Source organism: Lissotriton helveticus, chromosome 7, assembly GCF_964261635.1.
Source record: "Lissotriton helveticus chromosome 7, aLisHel1.1, whole genome shotgun sequence".
NCBI classification, from domain to species: Eukaryota; Metazoa; Chordata; class Amphibia; order Caudata; family Salamandridae; genus Lissotriton; species Lissotriton helveticus.
The window spans coordinates 1248914959-1248939301 of record NC_136068.1 but is presented as its reverse complement, the minus strand read 5'-3'; the positions used below and the strand labels follow the sequence as shown (position 1 = coordinate 1248939301).

Sequence of the window (24343 nt, the reverse complement as noted above, 5' to 3'; positions counted from 1 at the left end):
CTAAAATTTAGGAATCCTAAAATGGATTGTCCGTTTTTCAGGGTCTTTGGAGATTGGAGCAGCACACACATTTTCTAAAAAATTAGCTACTAGGCTTTTTCCTTCACGCGAGAGCTCATATCCTAAAAATAAGACATTAAGGTGAACAATTTTAGATTTTTTTAAGTAAAATTTCTAGGCCTCAGAGGCGCACCCCAACTTTATGTTGTTCACGCTATTCAAATGATCCAATTGCTCATCATCCGTCAGATAAAAATCATCTACATAGGACACTCCCTCCTTGTCATCAAAATTTTTGAAGTAACTCTGATACTCTTGCTGAGAATAACACCGGGCTAATAACCCGGGGCTATTCTTATATCATTGGGGCAATCTACAGAACTAGCGTTGAGAGCCGAGGGCCAAAAAATGCTGTTAAATATCTGCTTTCAGGCGCTAACTTTTGGCAAAGGAATCCATTTGAGATATCTAGTGTTATTTTGTATTTTTTCCGCACACTGTTATTCCGTAATGTGGCACTGTGTGCATTCTGTACTGCAAATGTTGTTGTGCAAGTGTTCAAATGCCTGTCATCTAAAACTAGATGATCTGATTTGTCGGGTTTCATTACGGGAAACAAAGGATTATTCATCGAAGGGGTGCAATTCTCCATTACACCCTGGTATTCGAGTTGATCTAAGATCTCCCTGACTTGTTTTTTCGTGTCATGTTTTATTGGGTTCCCACTCCTGCACATCCCTTGTCTTCATAGCACGCCAGTTACAGAGACCTCTTTTGCCTCGTTTCCCCAGCTATCCGGAAACTCCTGAGAATTTGGCCTTGGCACTTTGGACCTTGGCCATGGACATTACGATTTCCAAAAGAGTTACCACAACAAATACTATAATTGCATTGCTTTTCCACTTGCCTGTTCGAGGCATGTGGGCTGCTGAATTCATATCTTAGCATAGATCGCCGCCTAGCGTTGGGTCCGAATGTTTGCACCATGTTGTCTTGGAAGAGTCTTCGAAGTATCACGAGATAGGTGACTCCTCCCCTAGACTACAGTGCGCATGGGCATCTTCTCCATCTTCAGATTGTTTTTCTCCGCCATTGGGTACGGATGCACTTCGACAACTCCAACTTCGGGACCGAAGTGTTCCAAGATTCAAAGGCCAAAAACCTTCAACTTTCGACGGTATGGTTTCTGCTCGGTATCTCTCGAATCAACAACTCTTTCCATCTATATCTGGTCATCGACGCGGGCCGTTGGGCCTTTTCGACGCCACGTGGGCCCCCTGCCAAAGGAAAGGACCCCGTTCAAAAGATGCACACAATGTCGATCCAAGTTTCCACATAGCGACAAGCATACAGTATGCAACAGGTGCCTATCTCCGGAGCACAAAAGAAGATAACTGCCTAGCTTGTGCTCAGTTCCGTCCGAAGAAGACTATCCGGAACCGAAGAGCTGCCCGACTAGAGATACAGCGGCTGGCACCAGAACCAGAAAACATTTTTGAGGACGAACATGAACTACCAGAGGCAGCGGACTCCGACTTGGAGCTAGTCACCGTAGAAGACCAGTCGGACTCCGATGACGAGATCCCACCGGGGCAAACCGTGAGTACCAAAGCCCCTACCCCGCCTCCACCTCCATCCAAGGCTCCGGTCAAAGCAACGCCCAAAAGCCTTAGCTGAGACCGAAACATAGCTTCAGAAGCCCCCTTCCGGCTCGGCTACGAAGACTACACCTAAGCCTTCCGGTACACCGTACCAAGTAAAACACTTCCCAAAAAGACTGTTGATCCAAAAAAGGCCACAGAGCCGAGAACGGGCACCGACACTAAAAGACTCGTCGACCCGAAAAAGAGCGTCGATCCAAAAAAGAGCGTCGACCCGAAAAAGGTCATCGACCCAAAAAAAGGTATCGACCCGAAGAAAGGCGTCCATCCGAAGAATACCGCTGAGCCGAAGAAAGCCGTCGAACTGAAAAGGCACATCGAGCCGAAAAAGACAGTAGGGCCGAAAAAGACCGTCGACTCAAACAAGAACGTCGACCCGAAAACCGCTGTCGAGCCGACAAAAGACGTCAAGCCGGATACAGCTCCACGGAAACATAAGGACAAGAAAGCGACCGATCCAAAAATCTCAGCGCCAAAGCCACAGACAGTAGAAGAAGAACTTTTTCATCCTGATCCAGTGAGCCCAGGCCAAAATAGACTGTATATAGAACCTCAAACAGGACATATAGCAGTAAAAACAAGAGAACACTGGACACAGAAGCTCCTTCTCTTGTTCCTCCTAAGAAAAAAGACTTTGGGACATCCCCTTCAAGACCTTTCACACCTCCTCCTTTCACTCCTGACATGCCTTATGTTCATGAGATGGGCTCCATGCCATATGTTCCATATTCTCCTACACTCCACATTATGATGAGGGAGAAGACATGGGTGAAGATCCTCAACAGGATTTTATGGACCCTGACGATCAAGGAAACCAAGAAACCACATGGGACGATCAGAACGACCCTGATGACCCATATGATTCACAACCCATTCCCGATCCCTCCACATACCCCACAAAGCCATCTCCTACTGACGACACTGTCGCTTTTAACCAGCTAGTAGACCGAGCAGCTCAGTATCGTGGCGGAGACCTGCACACTGACCCTATAGAGGAGGATTTCCTATTTAACACCTTCCCAACATCAGAGAAGACTGTACGTATACTACCTATGTTAAAGGGAGTACTAAAGCATGCATCAGACATCTTTAAAGACCCAGCTAGAGCGTGTGTACTCAATCCAAGAATTGAAAAGAAATATAAACCAGCCCCTACAGACCCCTCCTATATCCAAGCTCAGCTACCACTAGACTCTCTAGTTGTTTCTAATGCTAGGAAAAGAGCGAATTCGCAAACAACAGGTGATGCCCCCCTCCAGACCAGGAGTCAAAGATTTTAGAAGCCACAGGCAAAAAAGTAGCTTCCAAGCGGCTAATACATGGAGAATTGCCAATACACAAACTCTCCTAGCACGCTATGATAGAGCACACTATGATGAACTGGAAGGGTTATTACAATACCTACCAGAACCCTATAATGCAAAAGCAAATGCATTAATACAGGAAGGGAAATTCATCACCAATGCATCCATTAAATGCGCCCTTGATGTAGCGGATACATCCGCTAGGTCTGTGAACACTAGTGTGTTACTACGCCGGTATGCCTGGCTCCGCATTTCTGGATTTAAGAATGAAGTGCAGTCTACCATACTTAATCAACCCATTAACCAGGATTTCTTGTTTGGCCCTGCAGTGGATACCATCTTAGAAAAGATGAAAAAAGATACAGACACAGCTAAGTCCATGGGTGCACTTCAATTTCAACAGTCTCGAAGCTCCTTTCGTCGCTCCTCAGGCAGAGGCAACACATCCCAGGCCTCTTCCTCATTTAAAAGTACTACACAAAGCACCTTTAATAGAGGCTCCAATAGAGGAGGTTATAGAGGGAACAATAACAAAGGCAGAGGACGTGGTGGTAACAATATCAGAGCCTCCACCACCACCAAACAGTGACTTGTTCACACTCCCTCCAGACCATTTAACACCAGTCGGAGGGCGAATAACACAATTCCTACCAGTCTGGAACGCCATCACTACAGACAGGTGGGTGAGACAAATTATCCAGTATAGTTACTGCCTGGAACTCATTTCTACTCCACCCAACATACCGCCCCAAACACCGTCCAATGTCCAAAGAACACATCACGCTGTTAAAACAAGAGGTACTCTCCATGCTTCAAAAAGGTGCCATAGAGCCAGTCCCATTTCATCATCAAGGGACAGGAGTATTTGATTTATTTTTAAAGTTTTATAGAGCGCGAACAAGATCCTTACGGATATCAGAGCGCTTTACAAACAGAGTGTGATAAAAAGGCAAATGAATAATAATTAAACAAAAACATTTGAGAAAATAGGTGTAAATGGTTACAAAATAAAGAAAAACAATGTAAGGTGGCAGCGGTGCATAGATGGTCAGTATACAAACAAAATACAATATATTTAGTCTCAGGAGGAAGAGTACCGAGTTACCAGATTACAATAGTCAAAGTTCAGGTAAATTTGGCTAAGAGGAGAGCTTTTACTTCTTTTTTGAAGGATGCAGTGGATGAGATAAGTCTGATTTCTGGAGGGAGGGCATTCCATATTCTGGGGGCCATTCCTGAGAAGGAACGTTCATACGTTTTTTTCTTGTGGAATCTCCTAGGTTTCAAAAGAAGGTTGTCTGTGCTTCTTGTCGCTCTGGAGCCACCAAAGATTGTCAATTTCTGAGCGAGATAGCTGAAAAAAAAAGACGGATCCCTCAGACCAATATTGGACCTAAGACCTCTGAACCAATACATACTATCAGAGCATTTCCATATGATCACTTTACAACAAGTGCTCCCACTGCTCCAGCAAGGCGACTTCCTTGCTACATTAGACCTCAAGGATGCATACTTTCACATCCCTATATATCCAGCTCATAGGAGATACCTCAGGTTCACAATCGAAGGTCAACACTACCAATTCAAAGTTCTCCCCTTTGGAGTAACTAGAGCACCAAGGGTTTTTACAAAATGCCTAGCAGTAGTAGCAGCACACCTCAGAAGGCAACACATTCATGTGTTACCCTACCTTGACGATTGGCTCATAAAAGCCAACTAATACGCTCAGTGTGCCAGCCATACCTCACAGACAATCCAGCTACTGCACAGTCTAGGGTTTTCCATAAATTACCCAAAATCACATCTGCAACCCTCCCACATACAACAATATCTGGGAGCTACAGTAAATACCTCAGTGGGAAAGGCATATCCAAATCCAGCCAGGATAGCCAACATACAATCTCTCATTCAAAAATTTCAGATACAACACTCTACCAGCTCGAGTGTTCATGCAGCTTATAGGCATGATGGCCTCCTGCATATTCATCGTCCCTCATTCTCGCCTTCGCATGCATCCCTTACAAGAATGCCTAGCACGGCAGTGGAACCAGGCTCAAGGACAATTAAAAGACTCAGTGTTGGTAGACAGTCGCACTTACAACTCTCTGCAATGGTGGAACCCACAAAACCTTTCCAAGGGGCGACTGTTCCAAGAGCCAGTTCCACAAGTAGTTTTAACAGCGGTCGCATCACTGACAGGTTGGGGAGCCCATCTCCTTCAATACACAGTCCAAGGTCTCTGGACAGTCATACAGAAGACACTACATATAAACCACTTAGAGTTACTAGCAGTATTTCTAGCGATGAAAGCTTTTCAGAAATACGTGTACAAGGCTGTGTTAATCGGACGGACAACATGACAGCCATGTACTACATCCAAAAACAGGGCGGGACACACTCTCTGCAGCTGCCTCACCTAGCACAACGCATATGGAGGTGGGCGATTCCACAAAACATTTATCTCCTAGCAGAACATCTCCCAGGAATAGACAATCAGATAGCAGATCTACTGAGCCGACACAGTCAACAAGTACACGAATGGGAGATTCGCCCTCAAGTTCTTCAACCATTCTTCCAAAAGTGGGGACATCTAGAAATAGATCTGTTTGCCACAAACGAAAACTCAAAATGCCCGTCCTTTGCCGCCAGGTTCCCACATCCGTTGTCACAAGGCAATGCGATATGGATGAACTGGTCAGGCAGATTTGCGTACGCTTTTCCACCAACCCCACTGATTCCATTGGTGGCACGCAAACTAAGGCAACAATCACTCACAATGATCCTAGTTGCTCCCACATGGGCAAGACAACCATGGTACACGACACTCCTGGAACTCTCTGTAGTCCCCCACCAAAGGCTGCGCCTTTCGCCACAGTTGCTAGCACAGACCCATGGAGAAATCAGGCACCCAGATCCCAATCACATGAACCTAGCGATCTGGATCCTGAGGTCTTAGAGTTCGGATATCTTAACTTGCCTCCCGACTGCATGAGCATTATCAAGGAAGCAAGGTGTCCCACTACCAGAGCATGCTACGCAGCTAAATGGAAAAGATTTGTAATCTATTGTAATAATAATCAAATTAATCAATTGGATGCCTCCTTCCAAAACTTAATTTGTTACCTGCTACATCTTCAAAGATTTAACTTATCATACTCATCAATAAGGCTACACCTTGCTGCTATAGCAGCATATCTTCAAAACAGACAACATGTCTCCCTGTTTAAAATACCACCTATCAAAGCTTTAATGGAAGGACTTAAAAGAATTATCCCTCCAAAGCATCCACCTTCTCCAGTCTGGAACCTAAACATAGTACTTACCAGACTCACAGGACCTCCCTCCGAACCACTTCATTCATGTGAACTACAATTCTTAACATGGAAGGTGGCTTTTTTAATTGCCATTCCCTCCCTTAGGCGAGTAAGTGAGCTTCAGGCACTAACCATTAAGGAACCTTTCATGCAAATACACCCCAATAAGGTAGTACTCCGTACAAACCCTAAATTTATGCCAAAAGTTATCTCCACTTTTCACATCAATCAGTCCATAGAATTACCAGTTTTCTTTCAAAACCCGCAATCAGTAGCTGAAAGAGCTCTACACACACTAGACGTTGAAAGAGCTCTGCTATATTATGTTGACAGAACAAAATCATTCAGAAAGACAAAGCAACTATTTGTGCCTTTTCACCACAACATAAGGGAAATCCCATTTCCATGACAGGAATAGCTAGATGGATCGTTTAATGCATTCAAATATGCTATCAAAAAACAAAGCGCACTTTAACAGTTCCCTCAAGAGCACACTCAACGCGTAAAAAGGGGGCATTCATGGCTTTCCTAGGAAATGTTCCCTTAGAAGACATATGTAGGGCAGCTACATGGTCTACAATACACACTTTCACTAAACACTACTATGTTGACGTGCAAGCTAAGCAAGAAGCTGCTGTAGGCCAGGCTGTCCTGAAAACTCTTTTTCAAACCACTGCAGCTGGTACAGGTAACCACCGCTAGAGGAGAAACTGCTATACAGTCTATGCTAAGATATGAATTCAGAATACTTACTTGGCATGTAGGGCTGCTGACATTCATATCGCCCACCCTCCTCCCCGGTGCCTGTCACAGCTGCAGGGTTACCTTCTTAACATACATTTACATGGTCATCTCTTACTTTTCTATACTCCATCTTTGCCACAATGGCGAAAAATAATCTGAAGATTGAGAAGATGCCCATGCGCACTGTAGTCCAGGGGAGGAGTCACCTATCTCATGATACTTCGAAGACTCTTCCAAGACAACAAGGTGCAAACATCCGGACTCAACACTAGACGGCGAACTATGCTAAGATATGAATATCTGAAAGAGACACGTTAGTATTAGATTCCTTACCTTAGAATATCCCCAGACGTCAGACTGGATCCGGAAATTTTTGCGTAGCAGTACCCTTGCGCGTCGGCAGGCGTCGTCTGCGGCTCCGCGTCCGTCGTCGGCGTTGTGGGCGCCGTGATGACGTCATCGGAGTACTTAGACGCCGCCTCCTCGTGCTGATGTCAGTTCTTCTTTTTTCCGCGCCAACAAGCGCAGCTCTGGAAAAAGCAGTGACCCTAGTCATTTTTTGACTAACTTTTTTGATCACTTTTGATTGTTCTCGAAGTCTATCGACTCCGACGGTGCCGTAGGGATGCCCGGATTTAAGCACTGCGAGGATTGCGACCGCCTGATGTCGGTCACGGATCCTCACCGCCTGTGTTTATCTTGTCTCGGCGTCGACCACGACGACAAGGCCTGCTCCGACTGCCGGGCCCTCTCTTCGAAGGCCAGACGGGAGCGGTCCCGCAGGCGGCTCGAACTCCGGCAGTCGGTCCCGCGCCGCGAGAGGTCCCGATCCCATGGGAGGTCGAGGGACAGGTCGTGGGCTCGGAGCCACCACAGTTCCGAGGGTAGGCCGCACTCCTCCGGGTCGAAGTCATCGTCAGGTAAGCGGCACAAGAAGTCCAAGCGGCGTCATCGCTCCTCGGACTCCCCCCGACGCTCGCGCGATGCGGCCGGGGGTTCGGGTGACACCACCCACGCGGCTCCGACTGAGTCGCAGGCGCCGCGTCCAGTCCCATACCCTACGGTCCCTGGGCTCAATGCGTCGCCGGAGGAGATCGAGCGCTTCCTCGTGGCCATGAGGAAACTCTCTCCTCCGACAGGCTCCGCGGCGCCTTCGGGCCCAGCGGACCCGTCTGGGACCCCTAGCGGGTCGGGGGTATCTGCCCTGACGCCGTTGGGTGCTTCGGCCCCGCCGACGCCTTCGGGCCCGGCGCCGCAGGTTCCCGTTATCCCGACGCCGCCGGCGCCGAGGGGTTCAGTTGTTCCAGCGCCACCGGCGCCTTCGGGCCCGGCGCCGCTGGACCTCCTTCGGGATCTGGTTCGTCGCCGGTGGACCTTACGACCTCCCCGGCGTCTGACCCTCAGGTGTCGCCTCCGGCGCCGTCCTCAAGCGGCGCCGTCCCCGGTTCCACCTTCGTTCCTGTTCCGGCGCCGGAACGGCCCCGATGGGCGCCGCTCCAGACGTCGTTTGGGGAGTTTCACTTCTATGAACAGGCCCCATTAGCTGAGAACCCTGAGTTTCAGGAGATGGGTGATGAAGAGGACTGGGAGGGGTCTGAGGACCCTCTGACCAGGGAGTGTCAGTCTCATGAGGACTGGACAGGAGACCTTGTGGAGGCCAGTGGCCTGGACACCTCTCCAGACACTGGTTTTGTCTCCCCTCCTACCGTGGCTTCGGAGGAGGGGGCAAAATATAGTGTGGTGCTGATGAGGGCTGCCAAGGCCTTGGGCCTTGAGCTCCCCGTCGCGGCCGTGAGGACTAACCTCCTCACTGAGGTCCTTAAACCGCAGTCAAGCTCGGCCGAGCCTCTGCTGCCCTTTAATGAGGCCTTGACCGACGTTCTTCTGGGCACTTGGTCCAAGCCCGCTACGGGTTCGCCCGTAGATAGGAACGTGGCCAGACGCCACCGCCCAGCCCGGCGACCCATGTTTCCTGTCCTCCCACCCTACCCCCGAGAGCCTGGTCATCCAGGCCTCCAATTCCCAGACCGCATTCCCGTCGGCCCCGCCGGACAGGGAATCCAAGAGGTATAACCAGTATGGGAAGAAGATCTTCTCATCCCTTAGTCTAGGCCTGCGGTCTTCCAACACCGCCTGCCTCTTGGGACGTTACACCCACTCTGTGTGGGATAAGGTCGCGGAAGTGCTGCCAGAGTGTCCGTTGGAGGTACGGGCCAAACTCGGCCAAGCCCTTGTGGAGGGCCGGGATGCAGCCAAGTATTCCATCCGGTGTGGGCTGGATACCACCGACTCGCTAGGTAGAGCGATGGCAACGACGGTGGCGGTCAGACGCCACGCCTGGCTGAGGTCCGCCAACTTCTCGGCAGATGTCCAGAGCACGCTCATGGACATGCCGTTCGAAGGCCGTCGCCTCTTTGGCGACAAGGCAGACCATGCGCTTGAGCGCTTTAAGGACTCCAAGGCTACGGCCAAGTCCTTGGGCCTCTCGGGCCAGCGCCAGCAATCGGCTGCCTTTCACTCCTTTCGTGGCCACGGAAGGGGTGCGCCCACACGCGCCGCCATCCACGCTCCGCAGGGCAATACCCAACACGGTGGCGGCAGTGGGAACCGCCGTCCGGGCGGTCGGGGGCAGCGGCGAGGTCAGTCCACACCTTCCCCCGCAGCATCCGCCTCTAAACCCTCCTAGTCCGTGCTTTCAGGCCCATGTGACGCCAGTGGGGGGCAGGGTTCGCCATCACCACCTCCACTGGCGCACTGTCACGTCGGACAGGTGGGTGCTGCAAATCGTCCGAAGGGGCTACTCCCTCCCCTTCGAGGCGACTCCTCCAGCCATGCCACCGCAGAACCACCGTGTGTCGGGGGATCATTTGCGACTTCTGCAGGAGGAAGTTACGGCCCTCTTGGCCAAGGGGGCCATCAAGCGCGTTCCTGGGCCAGAAGTAGGGTGTGGTTGCTACTCCCACTACTTTCTGGTACCCAAGAAGGGCAAAGGGGGCCTCGCCCTATCTTGGACCTAAGGAACGTCAACGGCTTCCCTTGGAAGGAGAAGTTCAAGATGCTGACACTGGCTCAGGTCCTGGCTGCCCTGGACCCCGGAGACTGGATGGTAGCGTTGGACTTGCAGAACGCTTACTTTCATATCCCCGTCCTGCCTGCCCACCGGCGCTACCTGCTGTTCATGGTTGGCCACGAGCACTTTCAATTTACCGTGCTCCCCTTCGGCCTTACCAGCGCCCCACGGGTGTTCACAAAGGTGATGGCGGTGGTCGCAGCTCATCTGCGCAGGTTAGGGGTTTCAGTCTTCCCCTACCTCGACGACTGGTTGTTGAAGGCGGGCTCGCCCCAGACAGTCGTCAGCCACCTCCAGACGACGGCAGACCTCCTGCACCAGCTGGGGTTCTCCATCAATGTGCCGAAGTCACACCTGTGCCCCTCTCAGAAGCTCCTCTTCATCGGAGCGGTTCTGGACTCGGCGCGGTTTCGGGTTTATCCACCCGAACAGCGGATCTGGGATATTCAGGCTCTGATTCCCATCTTTCAGCCGTTATCCCGGGTTTCGGTCAGGTTGACGCTGCGGCTTCTGGGGCTGATGGCCTCCTGCATCCTTCTGGTGCATCACGTCAGGTGGCAGATGCGGGCTCTGCAGTGGGACCTGAAGTTTCAGTGGGCCCAGCATCAGGGCAACCTATCCGACCACGTCCTGATCTCGGAGGGCACTGCGAGACAGCTGCAGTGGTGGCTTATGGACCGCGATTAGGTCAGCGGCAGATCCCTCTCCCTCCCCCAACCGGAGCACGTAGTTGTGACGGACGCGTCCCTCCAGGGCTGGGGAGGCCACATGGGAGAGGCGGAGATCAGAGGCCTCTGGTCTCCGACGGAGACCCGGCTCCACATCAACCTGTTGGAGCTCAGGGCGATTCGTCTGGCACTGAGGGCATTCCTCCCCTCTGTCCAGGGGAGTGTAGTGCAGGTGTTCACGGACAACACCACCGCCATGTGGTACTGCAACAAACAAGGCGGGGTGGGGTCGTGGATCCTTTGTCAAGAGGCTCTTCGCCTTTGGCAATGGCTGGAACGCCAGGGCGTGACCCTGGTGGCTCAACACCTGGCAGGTTCTCTGAACGCCAGGGCGGACGAGCTCAGCCGTCGGTGCATGATGGATCACGAATGGCGTCTGAACTCGGACGTGGCGCAAGGCCTCCTTCAGCGATGGGGCGAGCCTTGGTTAGATCTATTCGCCACCGAAGAGAACGCGCAATGTCATCAGTTCTGCGCGTTGGAATTTCCAAGGCGGCACTCGCTCGGAGATGCTTTTTGTCGCGAGTGGAGTTGCGGTCTGTTGTACGCCTTTCCGCATATACCACTTCTGCCCAGAGTGCAGAAGAAGATCAAGCGCGACCGGGCCCAAGTCATCCTTGTGGCTCCGGACTGGGCGAGAAGGTACTGGTATCCAGAGCTACTCAGTATGTCAGTCGATCCCCCGGTTCGTCTGCCTCTTCAGGAGGACCTTCTGTCGCAGCAGCAGGGGACGGTCCTCCACCCGAACCTGTCCAGTCTCCACCTCCATGCTTGGAGATTAGGCGGCGACAGTTGAGGCCATTTGACTTGCCTCCTGAAGTTTGTAACATCATTCTGGCAGCCAGGCGTCCCTCCACAAAGTCGGTATACGCCTGCAGGTGGAACAGATTTGTGGCATGGTGCACAGCAAAGGCTGTGGATCCCCTCACTGCCCCTCTTTCTGAGGTCCTTCTCTTCCTTCTTTCTCTTGCCCAGCAGGGCTCTGCTCTGGGCACTATCAAGGGCTACCTTTATGCCCTTTCAGCCTTTCTCAGGCTGCCTGATCAACCATCTTTGTTCAAGTCCCCTATTGTTAATAGATTTCTTAAGGGCATCACACACACGTTTCCTCCTGTTCCGTTTGTGATGCCTCAGTGGGACTTGAACCTGGTTCTTACATTTCTGATGTGCGCTCCCTTTGAGCCACTTCACAACTGTCCTCTTCGCCTTCTGACTTTGAAGACTGCTTTCCTGGTTGCCATCACCTCTGCCAGGAGAGTGAGTGAGCTCCAGGCCCTTTCTTGTACTCCACCTTTCCTTTCTGTCCATCCGGACAAAGTGGTGCTGCGTACCAAACCTTCTTTCCTGCCCAAGGTTGTCACGGCCTTCCACATCGGGCAGTCTATCACCTTGCCAACCTTCTTCCCGCCACCGCATCCCTCTAAAGAGGAAGAGCGGCTCCACCGTCTGGACCCAAAACGTGCGCTCTCATTCTACTTGGATCGCACACGCCAGTTCCGGGTGGATGACAAACTCTTTGTTGGTTACGTGGGCGCGAAGAAGGGGAAAGCGGTGCACAAGAGGACCATCTCCCGGTGGATCATCTTGTGTATCCAGGCATGCTACTCCTTGGCTCGGAAGGAGCCTCCTGCTGGATTGCGGGCTCATTCTACCCGAGCCACGGCGACTACCACTGCCCTGGGCAGGGGAGTGCCCTTACAAGACATCTGTCAGGCAGCTACGTGGGCATCGTTGCACACGTTTGCGAGACACTACTGCCTGGACAGCCAAGTCCGGAGGGATGGCTTCTTTGGCCGTTCCGTCCTCCGGGACTTTCTGGTGTGATTATTGGTTCACAGACCCACCACCGGGGTTGGTATTGCTGGGGTATCTATTCTAAGGTAAGGAATCTAATACTAACGTGTCTCTTTCAGATGCACAAGTTACTACTTGTGTAACGATATATCTGTAAGAGACATTAGTTAGTATTAGATTCCTTACCGACCCACCCATCCTCCCCGTTCTGCGAACCAATATCTAGGGTTAGGGTTGTCCCCTTTCAGGGCCCTAGTTTCAATGGCACCAGTGTTGGTTTTTAACATGGCTCTGCGTTTCTGGTGCGGAAAAGCTGTCTAAGAACTGACGTCAGCACGCGGAGGCGGCGTCTAAGTACTCCGACGACGTCATCACGACGCCGACGACGGACGCGGAGCCGCAGACGACGCCTGCCGACGCGCAAGGGTACTGCTACGCAAAAATTTCCGGATCCAGTCTGACGCCTGGGGATATTCTAAGGTAAGGAATCTAATATTAACTAATGTCTCTTACAGATATATCGTTACACAAGTAGTAACTTGTGCGTCAGCAGCCCTACATGCCAAGAACAGATGCATACTGGTAAGTAGCATTTTCCTTTTCCTTCTATGGGTAATGTATTGTGTGTAATTGCACACAACTGCGGTTATTGCATTTTACTATAATTTATCATATTGCAAAATGCATTTATCTTGTACCAGTCCTTGGTCTAAATATTTATAGAAAAAGTACTATTTTTCAACTTCATTCTTTGAGTGTGTGTAATCATTTATTGTCTTGGTGTGTACAACAAATGCTAAGTACTACCCTCTGATATGCCTAACTGCTCACCCACACTACAACAAAAGTAGACCATTAGTATTATCTACTTTTGCCTCTGTAAAGCAATAAGGGTCTCTTTGACCTCTCTGCACAGTGTACCCCATTGTAGTGTACTGTACAGAGAGGTGGGTTTCCTCCAGTATTGCTCGAGCTAAAGTCTTCTGGATCCAACCTGACACCTGGGAAATTCTACAGTAAGGAATCTGCGGCTAGATCATGTATCTACCAGATAAAGCGTTATGGAAGATAAGTAACTTGTTTGTCAGGTTTGCAGGGATGGGCACTTCGCCTGCTCGTCCCTGCAGGACTTTTTAGTTTAGAATTTGTCCGCAGCCCACCACCGGGGTTAGTATTGCTTGGGTATCTATTCAAAGATAAGGAATCTGCGACTAGATATCTCTATCAGATGAACAAGTTACTTACCTTCGATAACGCATTTTCTGGTAGAGAAAAGTTCTAACCGCAGATTCTTTATTGACCCACCCATTCCCCCTGCTCTGCAGACAAGTTTCTAGGGTAAGGGCTGATCCCTTTCAGGTTGAATACACCAGTGTCCGTGCACCTCATGGCTCCACTCTCTTGGCGTGCAAATTCGTGAAAAGTAAGCGGCTCCAGCGCGCCGCGGTGGCGCCCATATAGGTTGGATGTCACTTCCGGCACAGACGAAGCCGACAGTTTTGTGTGGGGCTTATTGGCCCCACCTACCGGCGCACAGGGCTACTGCTCAAGCAAAAACATTCCATATCCAGTCTGAACCCGGAAATTCAAAGGTAAGGAATCTGCATCTAGATCTTGTCTATACCTGATAATGCATTACCAAAGGTAAGTAACTTGGCCATATTTGCCAATGTTGTTAATTATAAAGTTTTTTTCCACAAAGTCGTTTTTGGATCCAAACTAGTGCCTGGGAAGATTTGCATGAGGAATTTCCATGAATTTACTTAGCTTTGCAAAGAAAGTAACTTGGAAATCTTGTACAGCATTTTGAATTATGTTATTTATTTATTTTTAAAAAGTGTATCTGGAAGACTATGGGTCTGATTTAGAGTTGGGGGAGACAGTACTGGGCCAAACTCCTAAACCACCTCTCTTATATAAAGTTGGACGGATTGTGAGGTTTCCGTTGGTGGTGCTTCAGTTGCCTCTGAAAACTTATTCCGATGGCCTGACGAAGCACTGAATGCCAGAGTAAGGGCTTCAAGCCTGCCCACCCTATTTACTGCTGACAATCCGATGTCTGGCTATCAATGGCGGGGGAAACTTAAAACTGGTGAACATGAAAATCCAAATAATGCCCCGCCCCCGGCCCATAGAAAAAACATCTTGGTTATGTGTGAGGGGAGCATTAGCTATTTGTTTTTCAAAACCTTCCACTATGGGAGCTCGTTTTGAAAAACAAACAGTTTGGTGGATGGTTGTCAAAACTGACAGCGGTTGTACGTCAAATATTTGTACCTCAGTGGAAACAGCAATTATCTCTAAATTTGGCAAGTGGTGGTCAGTTAGCATGGCAAATGTAATGTCCTCCTCCACACCGACAGAGCAACTACAACCCGCCAAACTCTAAATCGGGCCCTATATTACTACAGAATAAAAAATGTGTGCCTGCCACATTGGACTACTCTCCAGTTGTAAAGTTGTTAATTCTCTGCGGTCCTATCATACTTACCGTATACAAAATTATGTTTTCTCTTCAGCTGTAATCTTGCACCAGGGACGTTTACTGGGACTGAGAGGTAAGTGATATAAACCTTAAAGAAATCACTTTTTTATTTCTTGATAGCCCACTGGGTCCATAATTTTAAGGATTACTGTGTTCATTTTTATAAATATGTTATAAATGGAACAAATATTTCTCAATTGTTTTTGGTACGTTGCCACCTACATGACCTGCTTATCGTATCCTATATAATGCAAATGAACGTAGTTATTCATAAAATCTGTCATTGCTTGTACCCTCCAATATGGAATATTACTTATCTTGTCTAACAATTAAATATCTCCATTTATATATTTGATCTGGGATCACTGTGAAAGACATAAAATTCTCTCCAGAGATAATATCCACAATAGGCATGCCTGATTGGCTTTTTTATGTGAAGTATGAGGAGTAAAAGGAGTTTGAGTAGGAATCGTGCAGCAAAAGAAATCTCAGGATACATGCCCTGGTATAATTATGTATCTGATAGAGACATCTAGCCGCAGATTCCTTAACTTAGACTATCCTCCAAGCCCCAGAACGGATTCGGTGATTTTTCAGCAGTACCTCTGCGCACCGGGGACGGCGTCACATGGCTCTGCACTGACGTCGTCCACGGATATTACGTCAGTGGAGCCATATAAGTCCCTCCCGGCACGCTGACATCAGTTTTCTTCTTTTCCGCGCCTGCAACGCAGATTCGGGAGAAGTGGTTCCTCTGAGGCCTTACTGATGCCTTTTTGCATTTGGCAACAGTGTGCCGATGTCTTCGGGCTTTAAGTAATGTGAGACCTACGCGGCAGATGTCGGTGACGGTTCCGGAGACGTTGCGACGTCGGGAGTTGGCCCAGTGGGGCTTCCAATTCAAACGTCGGGCCGCAGTCCACCTACGGTGTCAGGGCACAGTCCTGTGGGGCTCCCTGCACTGACATCTGATCCGGCGGCAGCAGTGGACTTGTCCCCGAGTCAACGCCGTCCCACACCACAGTCTCCCCTCGCGGTGGATGTTGGATGCACGCTGTCCCGACATCGGTCAACGGAGTCTCCTTCGGCGTTCGGAGACGTCGATGCGGTGCGGTCTCGATGTTTGACGCCGGAGACGTCCTTTCCTCCTCCTTTGCTGATGGTGGATGAGGCCCAGGAGATTCACCCCTGTGTTGCTTACGCATTCCTCGGAACATGTTTATGTGGAGCCATTGCAGGCCCTTGACCCTCCTCGGGCTGCAGAGGCTGTGGCCTTTGGTGGACGTGTTGACCTGCAACCGTTCCCTAATTATGATCTTCTATCGCCACCTAGACTGACCACGGAGGCTAGTGCAGCGTTTGCACGAGTTGTTTGCAAAGCTGCTGACATATTACAGAACCAGCCTCCTTCTTTCTCTCTGCCTTCTGATCCTTTTTTGGATCTGCTCCACCAGGGCCACACAGATGTCGAGCCCTTGCGATCCTTTGGCACGTCAGTACGACATTCTTCTGGGGACTTGTGCGATGCCCTTCTCGGGGGACCCTGTGAAACGTGCTATCGCACAATATAATTGCCTGGCTCCAGATGACCCTGTCTGTCTTTCCCTACACCCTAGGGCTCAAGGGCTTGTCGTCCAGGCAGCCTCTGCTTCGCTGCAGTCGTCCTCTCCTCTGATACTTCCATCCACAAGGGAGTCTCACTGGTTTGAGACATGTGGTAGACAAATATTTGCATCCGCAAGCTCGGGCTTTTGGGCCTTGAACACGTCCTGCGTGTTTGCATGGGCTACTTTCGCCCTCTGGGACTTATTTGAGCGCCTCGTTCCCCCTCTTCCGGAAGGCCCTCGGGCTGACCGGACTCAGGTACTCCACGATGGTCATGAGCTGACAAAATTTTCAATTCGATCAGCCAAGGACACCACTGACTTTGTGGGTCGGGCTATATCCAGGTCAGCTGCTCAGTGTCGCATGCTTGGCTGCGTGATGGCAATTTTCCTGAGAATGTTCAGGAGCGTCTATTAGATTTGCCTTTTGATGGGGCTTATCTTTTTGACTGTCATGCAAACTCAGAGGTCCAGCGTCTCATGTCGGGTTTCCTGTGGTTTACATGGTTTAAAGTCCATTGTTGTGGACTTATTGTCTTGTTTGCATTGGTTGCAGTATTGTCACTGCCTTTCTCTGGTGACCATCTCTGGGTTCAAGCTAATTCCCAGACGGGCAGTATAGCTAGACTACTGTTTCTGCCCTTATTTTCCTCTCCTCTGTCTAAGTGCTAGTCTCAAGAGTTGTTCCCTTGCTTTTTATAGGGATGTGACATACCCTATGTGGGGTATTCATTGGTTATTGTATAGCCATCCTACCTTGCCACAGGAGGTGTTCTTCCTGAGTGGTGTGTGGACTATGCCCCAGGTACTGTTCTTCCTGGATGGTGTAGGTCCTTACTAAGGATTCTGCGAGGTCCTCTTAGGATTGTTATCTTCTTTCCCTCTTGGGAATTTTCCTATAGTTCATGCTTTAGGCGTATCACAACATGGTTTTCGCTTCCTCCCGTCCCCCTACTGTGTGGGACTTCTCCTCTGGTAAGACCCACGACATTGGCGTAGGTTTCTTTGGAGCTTACATGTTTGTATTTTATGGTTGGTCCGTAGTTCTCTCCTGCCTCTGAGGATGCAGACTTCTCCAGAGTATTGCTAGGTTTACGCTACGACTGCCTCATCCTGGCATGTTCACAAGTTCATTTTCTTGGCTTTGGCTGTCTTTCAATCTTTTCGCTGTGTTTTCACCTTTTTTGCCTATGTTGGGTGTCTTAACCTTAAGCCAGTGTCTCTCGTGAGCATGTTTTTCCTGTTCTTCATCCGGAACAGTTTCTGTTCCGCTTTCAGTTCTGGCACGGTCTGTGGGTACACACTGGGCACGTTCATATGCACTGGGTGGCCTGATAGTGCAGCTTGCGCCACAGCGTTGGCTGCGTTCTAATATCTGAAAGAGACACGTTAGTGATAGATTCCTTACCTTAGAATATCCGCAGGCGTCAGACTAGATCCCTAAATTTTTGCGTAGCAGTACCCTTGCGCGTCGGTAGGCGTCGTCTGCGGCTCCGCGTCCGTCGTCGGCGTCGTGGGCGCCGTGATGACGTCATCGGAGTACTTAGACGCTGCCTCCGCGTGCTGACGTCAGTTCTTTTTTCCGCGCCAGCAGCGCAGATCCGGAAAAAGTGGTACCTTAGTCTTTTTTTGCTACATTTTTTGATCTCTTTTGATCGTTCTTTTTTGAGTCTTCGACTCCGAACGGTGCCGGTAGGGATGCCAGGTTTCAAGCACTGTGAGGATTGCGACCGACTGATATCGGTTTTGGACCCTCACCGTCGGTGTCTCCACTGTCTCGGCGTCGACCACGACGATAAGACCTGTTCCGACTGCCGGGCCCTGACTTCGAAAGCTAGGCGGGAGCGGTCCCGCAAGCGACTCGAACTCCGGCAGTCGGCCCCGCGCCAAGAGAGGTCCCGGTCCGAACGGAGGTCGAGGGACCGGTCGCGGGAGCGGAGCCGCCATAGCTCCGGGAGTCGACATCACTCCTCTGGGTCGAAGTCGTCAGGTAAGCACAAGAAGTCGAAGAGACGTCATCGCTCTTCCGACTCCCCCCGACGCGGCCGGGGGTCCAGGTGACACCGCCCACGCGGCTCCGTCGGAGTCGCAGGCGCCGCATCCGGCCCCATACCCTCCGGTCCATAGGCCGCGCGCGACGCAGGAGGAGATCGAGCGGTTCCTCATGGCCATGAGGTCCCTCACTCCCCCCGGCGGGCTCCTCGGTGCCTTCGGGCCCAGCGGACCCGTCTGGGGGCCCTAGCGGGTCGGGGGCTTCGGCCCCGACGCCGTCGGGTGCTTCGGCTCCGACGCCGCCGGCGCCTTCGGGCCTGGCGCCGCAGGCCCCCGCTGGATCCAGATCCGGATCCGGGTCGTCGCCGGTGGTCTTAACGACCTCCCCGGCGCCGGTCCCTCAGGTGTCACCCCCGGCGCTGTCTTCGGGCGGCGCCGTCCCCGATGGCTCCCTCGACCCGGTTCCGGCGCCGGAACGGCGCCGCTTCAGACGCTGTTCGGAGAGTTCACTTTCCATGAACCGGCCCCATCATTTACTAACCCTGAGTACCAGGAGATGGGTGATGAGGAGGATTGGGAGGGGTTTGAGGACCCTCTGACACGTGAATGTCAGTCCCAGGAGGACTGGACAGGTGAACTTGGGGAGGCCAGTGGTCTGGACACTTCGCCGGACACTGGCTTTGTCTCACCTCCTACCGTGGCTTCGGAGGAGGGGGCAACCTACAGTGTGGTGTTGATGAGGGCGGCCAAGGCCTTGGGCCTTGAGCTCCCCGTCGCGGCCGTGAGGACTAACCTCCTCACTGAGGTCCTTAAGCCGCAGTCATGCTCAGCCGAGCCTCTGCTACCGTTTAACGAGGCCTTAACTGGCGTTCTTTTGGGCATGTGGTCCAAGCCCGCTACAGGTTCGCCTGTAGATAGAAACGTGGCCAGACGCCACCGCCCGGCCCCGGGCGACCCATGTTTCCTGTCCACCCACCCCACTCCTGAGAGCCTGGTGATCCAGGCCTCAAATTCCCAGACCGCATTCCTGTCGGCTCCGCCTGACAGGGAATCCAAGAGGTATGAGCAATACGGCAAGAAGATATTCTCCTCCCTCAGTTTGGGACTGCGGTCTTCCAACACCGCATGCCTCTTGGGCCGCTACACCCACTACTTGTGGGACACGGTTGCGGACGTGCTGCCAGAATACCCGTTGGAGGTACGGGCTAAACTCGGCCAAGCCCTTGTGGAGGGCCGAGATGCGGCACGTTATTCAATTCGGTGTGGACTAGATACCACCGATACACTGGGCAGAGCGATGGCAACGACGGTGGCGATTCGTCGCCACGCCTGGTTGAGATCCGCCAACTTCTCGGCTGATGTCCAGAATACACTGATGGACATGCCGTTTGATGGCCGTTGCCTTTTTGGCGACAAGGCAGACCATGCGCTTGAGCGCTTTAAGGACTCCAGGGCTACGGCCAAGTCCTTGGGCCTCTCGGCCCAGCGTCAGTAATCGGCTGCTTTTCACTCCTTTCGTGGCCACGGAAGGGGTGTTCCCACACGTGCTGCCAGCCACGCGTCGCAGGGTAATACCCAACGCGGTGGCGGCCGTGGAAACTGCTGTGGCGGCGGTCGGGGTCAATGGCGAGGTCAGTCCACACCTTCCCCCGCGGCATCCGCCTCAAAACACTCCTAGTCCGTGCTTTCAGGCCCATGTGTCGCTAGTGGGGGGCAGGGTTCGCCATCACCTCCTCCACTGGCACACCGTCACTTCGGACAGGTGGGTGCTGCAAATCGTCCGATGGGGCTACTCCCTCCCCTTCGAGACGACCCCTCCAGCCATGCCACCGCAATACCACCGAGTATCGGGGGATCATTTGCGACTTCTGCAGGTGGAAGTTACGGCCCTCTTGGCCAAGGGGGCCATCGAGTGCGTTCCTGGGCCAGAAGTAGGGTGTGCTTGTTACTCCCACTACTTTCTGGTAGCCAAGAAGGGCAAAGGAGGCCTGTAGGAGAGTGGGGTCTGCAATCCTATGATCACCCCAGATTTTTGCTTTTTGCTTCACTGGTTTACGACTTTCCCTGGCTGTGGGCCTGCTAATCAGACCCACAGCCTAGCTGTTCTCTCTCTAAATTGACAACCATGTACTTTAGGTGCATTTACCAATTGGTACTGGGCCACCTTATCAGTCCCTGTACCCAGGGCATAGGTGTATCCAGGGCCTACCAGGGGCTGAAGCATGTATTATGCCACCCCTGGCTGGCCATCTAAATCTGACACAACTGGCTGCATGACAGCTGGGGCAAGGTGGTGTAAACACCCTTTGCTGTAGATATAGTATACCTATATCTAACCCTAAAATGGACACATATATTCCTATCAGTCACTCCTATGGAAGGCCTTATCAATCCTGAAGGCAGAGTGCTTGGAATTATGTGAGATGGTGCTCTGGCATGAGCTGAGCCCGTTTGCAGCTTGCGGAACCAAGTCCTAATAGCTGTTCCATGATAACGCTATACCATATACTCTTAAGTGCATTATCAACCTCGCGGTTAAATGCTAACTCTGGTATAACATTATCAAAACATGTCGAGTAAGGTGTCATACGATTTGGAATACTACCCCCTCGCCAATTCTGGCGACGGGGGTAGCATTCCACCCTTCTACAGGGACACGACATGTATGTAACTGTGAACCCCGGTTAAAGTTAACTCGAGCCTCAGCATCACAAAATGGATGCTGCCACCACAGACACACGTCTGACCTCCTGCTGCTGGGAGTCCTTCCAGCGAGGATGGCTTGGACAAAGGGTTTCCTGCCTTGGGAGGTGCTAGCACCACCCCAGACAGGACTTTGTGTATTGGGTAGGATAGGCCTGAAAGGAATGAGACATGCCTGGGGCACACAAGGTGTCCTGTGCATACACCGGTTCAAACCAGTTGCTGGGGCATCCCTGCCCCAGCTCTGGCGCGAAACCGGACAAAGGATAGGGGGTGTAACCACCCCCCTTCCTGGTCCCACCCAGGGGAGGGACCTAGTCAGTAGTGCAGCCCCCTTTAGCAGGATAAAGGTAGGTGCTGGTCCCATTCCAAATTAGATTAATCCTGAACTACTCTACAAGAAGAAACTCTGGACGTCGACGTTCTGCTCCACAGAAGACTGAAGAAAATCTCCCTTGTGGGCAAGGAGTGTCCACCCTGCAACTGCAGGCACCATCAAGCGTCCAGCGGCTTCCCTTTGTCGTCTTCCTTCCAGGATCCAGACTTCAGAGCCCGACGAGACCCGGATTCCCAGACCTCTCCGACCTCAACCTACATCTGCAGCACAGCTGAGATCCGTGGGTGCGACGAGACACGTGGGACCGGCCATCTTGAAAGAAACTGCACTTCGCTTCCAGCACGACTCCCGAGGTAAACTCGACCAAGTGCTTTGGGGACTGAGAAGCCCCAGCCCCGAGCAGCTCCTGCACCGAAGATCAGCCCTCCAGCCTCCACGAGATCTGCGTGGGGCAATTCTGCTTGTCAGCTGCTCGACGCGTTGTCTGGTCACTTGCCGGCTGGCTAGCGACCTCCTAGACGACGAACCTTTGAATCTTTGCTGCTGGTCTGGTTGCTCCAGACTGGCCCTTGCTTCCTTCCAAAAGAGGGGCACCCCGGACTCTCCTAGTCCGCACCACACGTCTTTTCCACTCACCGCGCGGGTTGCCTTTGCCAAGGCCTGTTCTCCAATTCCGGATCCGACACCGCCGACAGCGAGAGCCTGCGTGGGACAGCTCGTGCCTCCATCCTGGTCGTCGAAGACACCTCCTGGTCCACGTGGCTGCAGAGTCAAGCGTCCACTCTTCACCTGATCGCGACGACAGCACCTGGTTCCTTCCTGGTTCCACACCGGTCACTGGCTAGTGACTTTGAACACTGTCCCCTCTGCTTTCAGGTCCTCTTCTTCCCCGATCCACCCTTGGATCGCACCGGACATCTTCCTCCTGGTCGCCTGCAGCATCTTTTCTTTCAGTCTCCATTGACTTCAACGCGAGAACCCGACACACTTTGGCACCTATGCACCTGCAGCCCGTGGGTGAGGTAACGAGAGCATTTCGGTGCTCAAGGGTAGTTTAACTGTCCTAGTGTCCAGTTCCACAGTCGTTTTAGTCCTACCTAGTCAGGATTGTCCGTACTCACCTTTAACTTGAACTGTACTGTCCATATACGTTGTTACGCATCTCGCGTGTGAGTTCACACTCTGCACACGCATTCCGTGGGCCTCCTATTACTTACCTAGAGTTAGTGTAGCTTGGTCCCATCGATCCTACAGCCTCTGGACAGCTCCATTCCCTTTATCGACTTTCACATTCCACTTACTTAGTATATGGTTTGTCGTGCCCCTAGGGCACCATTGTAATTTTGTGCAACTTGTCATATTTTTCGTAAGAGATTGTCATGTGCTTAGCCCTCTGACCTCATTGAGAGTTCAGAGGTGTTGTTAATAATAAATATACTGTTTATTTTCATAACAACCTGGTTGGTGTCCTTTCATCTGGTATTCAAGGGGTTATATTGTGGTAAAACAGCTGGCTTCACATGCCAAAAGAGTTTAGCCTAAGACTGCTTTGTCCATGCTACCATTAGGATAGCTGGTCTATAAGGTTGACTTACAACCAATCACCATAAGGGTTGTTTGGACTGATACAAGGTGATCACTAGAACTAGTGAGCATCATATATCAGGCCAACTTCTCACACGCAGGTTAGGGGTTTCAGTCTTCCCCTACCTCGACGACTGGTTGTTGAAGGCGGGCTCGCCCCAGACAGTAGTCAGCCACCTCCAGACTACGGTAGACCTCCTGCACCAGCTGGGGTTCTCCCTCAATGTGCCAAAGTCACACCTGTGCCCCTCTCAGAAGCTCCTCTTCATCGGAGCGGTTCTGGACTCGGCGCGGTTTCGGGTTTATCCTCCCGAACAGCGGGTCTGGGATATTCAGGCTCTGATTCCACTCTTTCAGCCTTTATCCCGGGTCTCGGTCAGGTTGACGCTGCGGCTTCTGAGGCTGATGGCCTCCTGCATCCTACTGGTGCATCACGCCAGGTGGCGGATGCGGGCTCTGCAGTGGGACCTGAAGTTTCAGTGGGCCCAGCATCAGGGCAATCTGTCCGACCACGTCCTGATCTCGGAGGGCACTGCGAGACAGCTGCAGTGGTGGCTCACGGACCGCGATTGGGTCAGCGGCAGATCCCTCTCCCTTCCCCAACCGGAGCACGTGGTTGTGACGGACGCGTCCCTCCAGGGCTGCTGAGGCCACATGGGAGAGGCGGAGATCAGAGGCCTCTGGTCTCCGGCGGAGGCCCGGCTCCATACCAACCTTTTGGAGTTGCAGGCGATTCGTCTAGCATTGAAGGCATTCCTCCCCTCTGTCCGGGGGAGTGTAGTGCAGGTGTTCACGGACAACACCACCGCCATGTGGTACTGCAACAAACAGGGCGGGGTGGGGTCGTGGACCCTTTGCCAGGAGGCTCTGCGCCTCTGGCAGTGGCTGGAACGCCAGGGCGTGACCCTGGGGGCTCAACACCTGGCAGGTTCTCTGAACGCCAGGGCGGACGAGCTCAGCAGTCGGTGCATGATGGATCACGAATGGCGTCTGAACTCGGACGTGGCGCAAGGCCTCTTTCAG

General features: G+C 51.8%; 1 protein-coding gene across 1 annotated transcript in view; it reads left to right on the top strand.

Annotated features, from left to right (window-relative positions):
• SPAG9 (sperm associated antigen 9) overlaps positions 1-24343 on the top strand; it is a 2066870-nt gene that overhangs the window by 1841303 nt on the left and 201224 nt on the right. Inside the window, exon 27 of the mRNA XM_078654422.1 lies at positions 15135-15173. Coding sequence (XP_078510548.1) covers positions 15135-15173 — 39 coding nt within the window. The remainder of the gene's footprint in view (positions 1-15134; positions 15174-24343) is intronic.